Source organism: Chanodichthys erythropterus, chromosome 6 (assembly GCF_024489055.1).
Source record: "Chanodichthys erythropterus isolate Z2021 chromosome 6, ASM2448905v1, whole genome shotgun sequence".
NCBI classification, from domain to species: domain Eukaryota; kingdom Metazoa; phylum Chordata; class Actinopteri; order Cypriniformes; family Xenocyprididae; genus Chanodichthys; species Chanodichthys erythropterus.
The window spans coordinates 31,298,066-31,311,206 of record NC_090226.1 but is presented as its reverse complement, the minus strand read 5'-3'; the positions used below and the strand labels follow the sequence as shown (position 1 = coordinate 31,311,206).

The window sequence follows — 13,141 nt, the reverse complement described above, 5'->3', positions numbered from 1 at the left end:
TCTACTCTGATTGGTCAGACAAGATGGCCTAGTCTGCTTTGTTTAGTCGACTGCTTACAGCACGTGTTGGAAACTAAACCCCAATAACCATATCTGAATTTCAGCTCTGGGTCTTCATCAGCGCTTGATACACAGTGATTATACCAACAGTAACGATGGTGTAGGTTTTACCATAGAAGTTCCAGCACAAGTCCTTTGAAATTGTGTCAGCATGGATTCACAGAGCAGAAAACAGCATCTTCTAGACATGTCGACAACACAAACCAACTCTTCCAGTCTTCAACTACAGTGTTTGGTTGTTAATCCCTTAATCACTACAACTTTAAGTCCTGGTTTCACAGACAGGGCTTAAATTAAGCCAGGATTAAGACTTAGTTCAATTAGGACATTAAAAGGTTTAGTTCACCCAAAAATGAAATTTCTGTCATTAAATACTCACTCTCATGTCGTTCCACACCCGTACGACTTTCGTTCATCTTTGGAACAAAAATTCAGATATTTTTGATAAAATCCGATGGCTCAGTGAGGCCTGTATTGAGATATAATTAACACTTTCAAATGCCCAGAAAGCTACTAAAAACTGACTACAGTGGTTCAACCTTAACATTATGCGACAAGAATACTTTTTGTGTGGCAAAAAAACAAAAAACAACAACTTTATTCAACAATATCTAGTGATGGGCGATTTCAAAACACTGCTTCATGAAGCTTTATGAATCTTTTGTTTCGAATCAGTGGTTCGGAGTGCGTATTAAAACAGCCAAAGTCACGTGAACTATTGAAGTTTCAAAACACTTAAGCCTCGTTTACTGAAATCATGTGATTTTGGTGCTCCGAACCACTGATTCGAAACAAATGATTCATAAAGCTTTGAAGCTTCATGAAGCAGTGTTTTGAAATCACCCATCACTAGATATTGTTGAATAAAGTTATTTTGTTTTTTTGGCACACCAAAAATATTCCTGTCACTTTATAATATTAATATTGAACCACTGTACTCACATGAACTGATATGTTTTTAGTACCTTTATGGATCTTGAGAGAGGAAGTGTCATTGCTCCCTATGCAGGCCTCACTGAGCCATCAGATTTTAACTAAAATATCTTCATTTGTGTTCCGAAGATTAATGAAGGTCTTACGGGTGTGGAACAACATGAAGGTAAGTAATAAATGACAGAATTTTCATTTTTGGGTGAACTAACCCTTTATAAGATATGCTAATGCAAGTTGCTTTCAGTTAAAACAGCTGAAACATGCATTTTAGTCTAGGACTAGCTTAAGTTTTGAAACCCGGGGCAAGGGTCTTAACTTACATACAAGAGTCTAAAGTAGCAATCACATTTATCGTTGTTCTGCAAATTTTCTGCCGTCTGTCGTAATCCAGTCCTTTCAATAGGAATGTCGCATGAGGGTGAAAGATTTACCCGTGAAGATGTCTATTTTCGTTCGGTTTTTATTTAGGATGCAGTGCACACAGTCGCCGACACGAGCATTTTGTTTCAGAAACACACACCATGTTTCTGTAACTACCCATCTCAAGGGAAAGAGAGTAACAATAACATGCTCTGGCTGAACAGGTTATGAGTTACGTACAATAAAAGAGAATGTAGCACCAATAATAAGAATTTCATATTTGGTATCTCATTAGGTTTTCACACAATGAGAGGAGAGAAATCAACATTATTTTTCTGATCAAATCTCATGAGGCACTATCAGAATACATATTCATTACATCCAAGGAGGGACATCAGATAAATGGCAAACTCTCCCTTCTAGGTGGAGCTTCTCCCCTGAGGATACAGACGTGCATTTATACAGTCAAGGGATATTAGAAAGACCTTGTTCGCAGATGCTTTGGTTACCACCACTCTATTGCCCTTTCCACCCAATTTTGCCGTCACCTGATATCCTATTCTCTGACAGACCATTTTGTCAAATGAGAGATTCTATAGATATTTGATTTCCCCTTAGAGAGCAGCACAATGTGTATGAATTAAAGGCAAGGTCTTAGACAAGATAACATCAAACAAGAGGAGGCGATCACAGATACTGAGAGCTTTTGGGTCAGCCCAAGTCCTGCTGTGTTACTGTTTTTGTTCTTGAGAATAGTTAGTGTACAAACAAGACCATAAACCTAAGGGACAGATGTGGTTACACTATAAAAGCAAAGACAATATTCACATGAGGTAGTGCGGGAGGAAGTTAGTGGGATTTAGCTGCTCAGGATTGAGCTTTCGGTGCTCGGGGTGAGTTTTTATGCTGTCCATTTCTGTTTTAGGAAGGAAACGTCATAAATATCATATGTGTGTGTATATATATATATATATATATATATATATATATATATATACACTGTCATATATTATACCATATGCAAATATACATATATATTATACCATTCAAAAGTTGGGGCTGGTATGATGTATTTTTTTTTATGTTCTTGAAATCTTTTATGCATAAGAAGTCTCTTATGCTCACCAAGACTGCATTTATTTAATTTAAATATCATTATAATTTAAAATAACGGTTTTCTATTTGAATATATGTTAAAATGTAATTTATTCATGTCAACTTTCAGCATCATTACTCCAGTCTTCAGTGTGCTGATTTGCTGCTCAAGAAACACAAAGTTCAAAAGAACAGCATTTATTTGAAATAGAAATGCCTTTACTGTCACTTTTGGTCAATTTAATGCATCCTTGCTAAATAAAATGAGTGCCTGTATCACACATAATGTCATATAAACAGTTATAGACATTTTAAAATGATGATTGATTGATGAAAATGTTTACTCTTTAATTACTTTTTGCTTTGAAAGAGAGTTTTATGAATTATTAAAAAAGTTTAGTTAAACCAGCTAAACCACACCTTAGCAGGCTCGGAGAGCTAAACCAGTTTAAACAACCTGAACTAAACCTTTTAGTTTGTAATTTTTTTTTCAGCAGGGTAACTGACATTTGCTTTGACATTCTGTAAAACGTGATGCTTTTTCCATACAACAGCTGCATTGTGCTTCATCTGTATTTGTTTCCTATCTCCAAACGTCCTCTTGTGTTTTAGACCCCTCAAACATGAAGAAATGCCTTGAATACACCTTGCTCCTCCTCATCTCGACGCTTCACGGTAAAGCACTGCATTACCTGAGTAACTCACATTGGTCTCATCTAAATATACTCATACATATGTAACAGGATGCTGCTTTCTGCGCATACATTATCGAAAGATGTCGGTGGTCACATTTAGTGTTTATCTTGCACACATGAGGTCTCACTTTAGCATTATTCTCCTCATCCACAGGCTCGCTGCAGCAGAGAATCATTGGAGGACAGGAGGTTGAGCCCTATTCCATAAAGTACCAGGCCTCTGTGCAGTACAACAACTACCATTACTGCGGAGGAACACTCATACACAAGCAGTGGGTGGTTACTGCTGCCCACTGCTGGAGGCCGTGAGTATTTCAATCACAATTCACCTTTATTGACAAGGAACAAAACACACAAAACATTCTACAGCACATCTACAACTCATTTACTGATGTGATATTGTTGGGTTATGCTTATCTTATCTGTTCGCAGGAGCTATTTAATCAAAGTGGTTCTGAGTGAACATGACCTCTCCAAAAAAGAGGGCTTTGAGCAGGTGTTTAATGTGTCCAGAGTCCTGGTGTATTACATGTACAATTACAGGACATTTGACAGTGACATTATGCTCTTGAAAGTAAGTTCATTAAGCATCTAATAAAAAAATACTGCATTCATGTTAAAAGTCTGTTTGTTTATCCTAATCATTGGTTTGGTTTGGGGTATATATATATATATATATATATATATATATATATATATATATATATATATATATATATATATATATATATATATATATATATACACACACTAATATTACAATTGTTTTCTAATTTAATATATTTAAAAATGTAATTTATTCCTGTGATCAAAGCTGAATTTTCAGCATCATTACTTCAGTCTTCAGTGTCACATGATCCTTCAGAAATCATTCTAATATGCAGATTTGCTGCTCAAGAAACATTTATTATTATTATATGTTATATGTTTGTAGGTGTTAAAGGATTAGTTCAATTTAAAATGAAAATTACCCCAAGATTTACTCTCCCTCAAGCCATCCTAGATATATGAATTTCTTCTTTCTGATGAAAAACATCTGAGTTATATTAATAAATATCCTTATGCATCCAAGTTTTATAATGGCAGTGAATGGGACCAACGAGTATGAAGCTCAAGAAAGTGCATCCATCCATTATAAACATAGTTCACACGGCTCCAGCGGTTAATAAATGCGGAGCCCGGGACATGACATGCAGGAAAAAAATAGTAGGGTAAATCGTGCGTGCAATTTATTAATCCATTCCTTCGATTTTCTAAAACATGTGCACGATTTACTATTTCGTTTTCTTGATTTACTAAAACGTGCGCACAATTTACTATTTCGTTCCCTTGATTTACTAAAACGTGTACGATTTACTATTTTGTTCCCTTGATTTACTAAAACATGTGCACGATTTACTATTTCGTTCCCTTGATTTACTAAAACGTGTACGATTTACTATTTCCTTCCCTTGATTTACTAAAACATGTGCACAATTTACTATTTTGTTCTCTTGATTTACTAAAACATGTGTACGATTTACTATTTTGTTCTCTTGATTGACTAAAACATGTGCATGATTTACTATTTCGTTCCCTTGATTTACTAAAACATGTGCACGATTTACTATTTCGTTCCCTTGATTTACTAAAACGTGTACGATTTACTATTTCCTTCCCTTGATTTACTAAAACATGTGCACAATTTACTATTTTGTTCTCTTGATTTACTAAAACATGTACGATTTACTATTTTGTTCTCTTGATTTACTAAAACATGTGCACGATTTACTATTTCGTTCTCTTGATTTACTAAAACATGTGTACGATTTACTATTTCATTCCCTTGATTTACTAAAACATGTGCACGATTTACTATTTCGTTCTCTTGATTTACTAAAACATGTGTACGATTTACTATTTCATTCCCTTGATTTACTAAAACATGTGCACGATTTACTATTTCGTTCTCTTGATTTACTAAAACATGTGTATGATTTACTATTTTGTTCTCTTGATTTACTAAAACATGCGCACAATTTACTATTTCGTTCCCTTGATTTACTAAAACGTGTACGATTTACTATTTTGTTCCCTTGATTTACTAAAACATGTGCACAATTTACTATTTCGTTCCCTTGATTTACTAAAACGTGTACGATTTACTATTTTGTTCCCTTGATTTACTAAAACATGTGCACAATTTACTATTTTGTTCCCTTGATTTACTGAAACATGTGCACAATTTACTATTTCGTTCTCTTGATTTACTAAAACATGTGCACAATTTACTATTTCGTTCCCTTGATTTACTAAAACGTGTACGATTTACTATTTCGTTCCCTTGCTTTACTAAAACATGTGCACGATTTACTATTTTGTTCCCTTGATTTACTAAAACATGTGCATGATTTACTATTTCGTTCCCTTGATTTACTAAAACGTGTACGATTTACTATTTCGTTCCCTTGATTTACTAAAACATGTGCACGATTTACTATTTTGTTCCCTTGATTGACTAAAACATGTGCACGATTTGCTATTTCGTTCCCTTGATTGACTAAAACATGTGCACGATTTACTATTTTGTTCCCTTGATTTACTAAAACATGTGCATGATTTACTATTTCGTTCCCTTGATTTACTAAAACGTGTACGATTTACTATTTCGTTCCCTTGCTTTACTAAAACATGTGCACGATTTACTATTTTGTTCCCTTGATTTACTAAAACATGTGCACGATTTACTATTTCGTTCCCTTGATTTACTAAAACATGTGCACGATTTACCATTTCGTTCCCTTGATTTACTAAAACATGTGCACGATTTACTATTTTGTTCCCTTGACTGACTAAAACATGTGCACGATTTGCTATTTCGTTCCCTTGATTGACTAAAACATGTGCACGATTTACTATTTCGTTCCCTTGATTTACTAAAACATGTGCACGATTTATTATTTCGTTCCCTTTGATTGACTGAAACGTGCACGATTTACTATGTCGTTCTCTCGATTTACTAAAACATGTGCACGATTTACTATTTCGTTCTCTTGATTGACTAAAACATGTGCACGATTTACTATGTCGTTCTCTCGATTTACTAAAACATGTGCACGATTTACTATTTCGTTCTCTTGATTGACTAAAACATGTGCACGATTTACTATGTCGTTCTCTCGATTTACTAAAACATGCGCACAATTTACTATTTCGTTCCCTTGATTTACTAAAACATGTGCACGATTTACTATTTCGTTCTCTTGATTGACTAAAACATGTGCACGATTTACTATGTCGTTCTCTCGATTTACTAAAACATGTGCACGATTTACTATTTCGTTCCCTTGATTTACTAAAACATGTGCACGATTTACTATTTCGTTCCCTTGATTTACTAAAACATGTGCACGATTTACTATTTCCTTCCCTTGATTTACTAAAACATGTGTACGATTTACTATTTTGTTCCCTTGATTTACTAAAACATGTGCACGATTTACTATTTCCTTCCCTTGATTTACTAAAACATGTGCACGATTTACTATTTTGTTCCCTTGATTTACTAAAACATGTGCACGATTTACTATTTCCTTCCCTTGATTTACTAAAACATGTGTACGATTTACTATTTTGTTCTCTTGATTTACTAAAACATGTGCACGATTTACTATTTCCTTCCCTTGATTTACTAAAACATGTGCACGATTTACTATTTCCTTCCCTTGATTTACTAAAACATGTGTACGATTTACTATTTTGTTCTCTTGATTTACTAAAACATGTGCACGATTTACTATTTCCTTCCCTTGATTTACTAAAACATGTGCACGATTTACTATTTCCTTCCCTTGATTTACTAAAACATGTGCACGATTTACTATTTTGTTCCCTCGATTTATGAATCATGCGCATGATTTATAAATCAAGGGAACAAATTAGTAAATTGTGCACACAATGAATTTTTTTTCTTGCATGTCATGTGCTGGGCTCCGTAAATCCTTCTGAAGCGATGCAATGCATTTGTGTAAGAAAAATATCCATATTTAACAAGTTATAAAGTTATTTAAGTTATTTTGTAAGTTGAATATGGAAGGCGTAGGACAGGGATGGACAACTCCGGTCCTGGAGGGCCAGTGTCCAGCAGAGTTTAGCTCCAACCCTAATCAAACACACCTGAACCAGCTAATCAAGGTCTTTAGGATTAGTAGAAAGTTATAGGCAAGGGAGTTTTTATCAGGGATGGAGATAAACTCTGCAGGACACTGGCCCTCCAGGACCGGAGTTGTCCATCCCTGGCGTAGGAGGACGTAACGTAAGCGTTTTGAACTGCAAGAGTTCTACATTTTTTTTGTAAGTTAAATACAGAAGGCGGTCTAGCAAAAGCTAGATATTTTACTTTATAACATGTAAAATATGGATATTTTTTTTTACACAAATGCATCGCTTCGCTTCAGAAAGCCTTTGTTAACACCCCGGAGCCATGTGGAGTACATTTATGATGGATGGATGCACTTTCTTGAGCTTCAAACTCATTGGTCCCGTTCACTGCCATTATAAAGCTTGGATGCGTCAGGATATTTATTAATATAACTCCGGTTGTGTTCATCAGACAGAAGAAAGTCATATACACCTAGGATGGCTTGAGGGTGAGTAAATCTTGGGGTAATTTTCATTTTAAAGTGAATTAATCCTTTAAATATGCAATTTTCATTTGGATCTGTGCATCAGTTGGAGAAGCCTGCAGAGCTCAATGCCTACGTTCAGCCAGCCATGCTGCCAACCTCACTCGCTCCTATAACAGGGGGCACAATTTGCACGGTGAGCGGCTGGGGCGTCACTCAGGTCTACAGCTATTACCTGTCCCCCGTCTTGCGTGCTGTGGATGTCCAGATCATCCCTCAGTGTCAATACTACTACTACTACCGAATCACAGACAACATGGTGTGTGCCGGCTCCCCACTGGGCGGCAAAGACTCCTGCCAGGTGAATCCGAGCAGAAGGGGTTTTTCTCTCTGAGAGAAAGAAGGAGAATACGCATACAAAATACATTTTCGCTAAAACAAACAGCTTTGTATAATGCTTAACACTGTGTGATCTGTGGTGACATCCTGCTGTGTTTGGCTGCAGGGCGACTCTGGCGGGCCTCTCATCTGTAACGGTTATTTCGAGGGGATCGTGTCCTGGGGCATCAGCTGTGCCAACCCTTATTTCCCAGGAGTCTACACCAAAGTCCGCAACTACATCTCCTGGATCAACTGGATAATCGACAATGACAACAGCTAGAATGTTCTTTTTCCAAAGGTTGTTGAACTGCCACGCCATCAAAAAGACCCAGTATACTGAGTACACCGGTCAATGTCTATTAGATAAGATGAATACCAGCATTAAAAGTTGTTTTATTCTTTTATGTTCACAAACGAGGAGTTTGAAAACTGCTCAATTTATGAATGAACAAAACAGAACAGGTTTTGGATATCAGAGACTTTCATTTATGGTTAAATTCATGATTGTATTGGCGCAAAAACAAATTCCAACAAACTTAAATGGTTACTTAAATTCTTTTTATTCTATTTTTAAATGTTATTTCAAGGCAGGAAACCATAAAATAAATAAATTGAGTATTTTCTCAGCTTACTATCACTGTTGGCCTATTTATCTCCTGCAGTCTGTTGTAAAAAGCCAATGCTTTTTCATCGTTATTCCATTGGGAATGTCACTGTATTATTGCGCAGTGACCTTTATACCTCATCCTCACTGTCTCTCGGTGTGGCTAAGGGAAAGGTTGCTGTCGACTCTGAGTGGAAATTACATAACGTTTCAGCATGACAGCATCACACACATCAAACACAGAAAATCAGGGAGGTGGGAAATCTGGGAAAAGGGGATTGGATGTCCGATCTGGGAAAACAAATTCACAATCAAGTTTGCTGAGCCACAGAAAGACTATACATACACAGCATAGCAACATGGGAGACCAAAAGATGAGACATGAGCTTATTAATGGGTTGAATGGGCACTTGTTGGGAATAAAAGAGTTGATTCGGAAGTCTCTGGAGGCCAAGAAGTTTGCCTACTGCCCCTACAGCAAGTTCCGAGTCGGGGCGGCACTCCTGACACACAACGGGACGGTTTTCACAGGTGAGGGAATGCCTGAAATATAAAAGCCATTAAGTTGTACAAATATCAGACCAGTGCTGGTTGCGTATTTTTATGTTTTTTTACCATTACATGGCAACAGAAGGACGGCTAATGGCAGATAACACTGACACATGAATGAAACTTAATACACACGTTTTAATATTTGAGTCAGTATTACCCAGCTCTTGAATTTGATTGGTCAATTGCGACATTCAGATATTTCCTAATTTTTGCTGTCTTGCGCCTGAGTTATTGATTGTAGTTAAGAATACCTCAGAGGACCGATTCCGCTTGTTTTGTAGCCTACATTGTAATGGAATATTTTTCCTTGGCGGAAAATTTAAGATATTATGCAGGCGAAATTAAACTATTGGCCTATGATGTCATGTCTGCTTGGGGTTTCTGATGATTTTTAGGCAGTAAAGGGGCACAAAGATGGGAAAAAATGAAATGGGAGGAAAATTTCCAATGCTTTTTTGCATTCGCTCTCATCCCCTGAAGAGACTTCTGTTCGCAAAGGCCCTCAGGGGACATGGTGGTGGGAAAAAATATATGATGGGAGAAAAAATAAAAACTTGCGTTGTCACGCAAATTTTTTTTCATTCCCCCAAGAAACTTTGCGTTCGCCTGCAAAACCTTGTGTTCTTTGCATTTGAATGCAAAGTTTCTTGGGGGAACACAAAATGAAAATTTTCCTCCCATTTCATATTTTCTTCTTCTTCATCATATCTCTTTAGGGGCTCCATAGAAATAATATGAGGTGGCTGGAAAAAATATATGGCTATGTCCGAAATCGCCCCTATACCCTTAAATACGGCACTATTTGAGGGGACAGCCAGTTGTAGTGGTGTCCAAATACCACAGTGGATGTTATCAAGTGCACTCATTCAATTCACTGCAATAACGAGTGTACAACCGACTCTGTTAGAGTACCCATAATGTACTGTGATGGTCGTGCCGAATGAATTCCCACATCTTGAAGAGATGGAGTTATGTAGCTAATCCATCCATCATTTACCACACTGTACCGTGGGTACAGCGTAATATCATACAGGTGTAAATTCATTTTTAATTGATTAGTTCACTCAAAAATGAAATTTCTGTCATTAATTACTCACCCTCATGTCATTCTAAACCCATAAGACCTTCTTTCATTTTCAGAACACAATACTTTGATGAAATCCAAGAGCTTTTTGAGTCCTCCATAGACAGCAACATAATTACCACATTCAAGGCCCAGAAAAGTAGTAAAATGTCATTATAATAGTCCAGTTTTGAAGCAAGAATGCTTTTTGTGAGCAAAAACAAAAAAAGAATGACTTGTGATTTGTCACATCCCTGTCATTCTCCTACGCTGTTTACGTTCAGAGCTTCCAGGTTCTACATCAGAACACCGGCTCACTATTGGCCGACGCTGTTCACGTGAGCAGCACAACGCATTTGTGTGATGCAGGAGCCGGCCGTTAATGACTTGGCATTCTGATGAGCGCTGAATGTAAAACGCGTAGGAGAATGACAGGGAAGAGACGAATTTGTTGAATAAAGTAGTTGTTTTTGCTTTGTTTTGTTTACAAAGAGTATTCATAAAATTTAGGATGAACCACTGTAGTCATGTTGACTATTTTAACATTTTTTACTACTTTTCTGGGCCTTGAAAGTGGTAATTATATTGCTGTCTATGGAGCTCTGGGATTTCATCAAATTCGTAATTTGTGTTCTAAGGTTCTGGAATGATATAAGGGTGAGTAATTAATGACCGAATTTTCATTTTTGGGTGAACTAACCCTTTAGTTCAAACTATGAAAAAGCGGCAAGGCCTTCTGCACACTCAGTGTCCGAATTTACCTTTCAAAGTTGATTTCATTCATTCCTTTAAGTGGACTATATTAGTGGAGTTATGTAGTGAATAGTGATTGAGGTATATAGGGGCCGATTTCGAACACAGCTTCCATTTCAATGTCCACTTTCAAATTAAAATTTCCTGATAATTTACTCACCCCTATATCATCCAAGATGTTCAAGTCTTTCTTTCTTCAGTCGAAAAGAAATTAAGGTTTTTGATGAAAACATTCCAGGATCATTCTCCATATAGTGGACTTCAATGGCCTCCAGATGGTTGAAGGTCAACATTACAGTTTCAGTGCAGCTTCAAAGGGATTTAAACGATAGCAGACGAGGAATAAGGGTCTTATCTAGAGAAACCATCAGTCATTTTTTAAAAAACTTTTAAAATTATATAAGTTTTAACCATAAATGCTCATCTTGAACTAGCTCTCTTCTTCTCTATTAGAATTCCAGCAGTGTAGACACTAAGTGTATTACTGCCCTCCACAGGTCAAAGTTTGAACTAATTGTTATATACTTGCACTTGCATATTGTATAAGACCATTTAGTTCAAACTTTGACCTGTGGAGGGCAGTAATACACTTAGCAGTGTCTACAATTCTAATAGAAAAGAAGAAGAGAGCTAGTTCATGATGAGCATTTATGGTTAAAATGTATACAATTTTATGGTTAAAGCATTTATGGTTAAAATGTATACATTTTTTTTTTAGAAAATGAGTGATGGTTTCTCTAGTTAAGACTCTTATTCCTCGTCTGGAATCACGAAGAAAGCTTTGAAGCTGCACTGAAACTGTAATTTTGACCTTCAACCGTTTGGAGGCCACTGAAGTCTACTATATGGAGAAAAATCCTGGAATGTTTTCATCAAAAACCTTCATTTCTTTTCGACTGAATAAAGAAAGACTTGAACATTTTGGATGATATAGGGGTGAGTAAATTATCAGGAAATTTTAATTTGAAAGTGGACTACTCCTTTAATATAAATAAGTATTACAGTTGATCGCTCTCTCACAGCCTTGAACTGCTGTGAAACAGCACTTTTAGTGTTGTTTAATGACCATGTGCAGCAACACAGTGAGAGGACGTTGTTTTCGTCACAGAAAGTAAATAAAAACCTTGGCCCCTGATCTCACAGGCCCCCTTCTGACCAGCCAATAGAAATAATACTCTGTACAAAACACGAGTACAAGATGTACCTTATATCACATTTGTCATGTGTTTACAGTGTGATGTAACATATTTGGACTCAGATTCCTACAGTTTTAAACAGGGGCCACTGTATGTTAATAAAAACTGAAATCAACTATGACATTTTCATTAAGGCTGTAATGTGGAAAACGCATGCTTCAACTTGGGAATCTGTGCTGAGAGAATTGCCATCTCAAAAGCAGTATCAGAGGGCTACAGGGATTTCAAAGCCATTGCTATTGCGAGGTAAACTTCTTCTGTATTCAGCAGGCCCTCTAGTGGCTGCATATAAGTGCTATAACATTTGTAACCATATTTGGAAGATGACTCTCTTAGTATAATATACAGCATTAGTGTAAGTGTCTTCTGCTCTTTCAGTGATATGTGTGAGCACTTCATTTCCCCCTGTGGAGGCTGCAGGCAGTTCATGAGGGAGGCAAGTGTCATTTACCACAGTATTTCACACCAATTAAACAAGCAGCTTGCTCATATTTCATTAAACATGTTATTTTTGTTTTCACCTAGTTTGGTGCAAACTGGGACGTGTATTTGTCCAAACCGGATGGTTCCTATGTGGAGATGACCGTTGAGGAACTGCTGCCTGCGTCTTTTGGTCCCGAGGACTTGAGAATGAAGAAAGTGAATATTCGGAATGAGTTTTGAGGAGCCGACTCGAGACAAGAAAGCCTTTGTAAATGAAGAGTTTTACTGTGTAGTTAGAAAGAGGATTAATGGTGTAATGTATTAGGGAATGTTGAATGTACATTTGTCATGTATATACTTTAAAGTTTGAAATTATTATTATTTCTGAATAAACACAGTCAATACAGTTACAAACAGGAGTA

At 36.5% G+C, this 13,141-nt stretch overlaps 2 protein-coding genes across 2 annotated transcripts; both read left to right on the top strand.

Moving 5' to 3' along the window:
• The first annotated feature begins 3,071 nt into the window (after positions 1–3,071).
• si:dkey-33m11.8 (trypsin-3) lies at positions 3,072–8,408 on the top strand. Its single transcript, XM_067387490.1, has 5 exons — positions 3,072–3,123; positions 3,298–3,448; positions 3,576–3,717; positions 7,854–8,108; positions 8,253–8,408. Exons 1-5 carry the CDS (start codon positions 3,072–3,074, stop codon positions 8,406–8,408), a joined length of 756 nt encoding a protein of 251 aa, XP_067243591.1.
• A 627-nt stretch (positions 8,409–9,035) lies between these two features.
• cdab (cytidine deaminase b) lies at positions 9,036–13,114 on the top strand. Its single transcript, XM_067388615.1, has 4 exons — positions 9,036–9,263; positions 12,431–12,542; positions 12,675–12,732; positions 12,822–13,114. Exons 1-4 carry the CDS (start codon positions 9,092–9,094, stop codon positions 12,957–12,959), a joined length of 480 nt encoding a protein of 159 aa, XP_067244716.1. The 5' UTR covers positions 9,036–9,091; the 3' UTR covers positions 12,960–13,114.
• Positions 13,115–13,141: the final 27 nt, after the last annotated feature.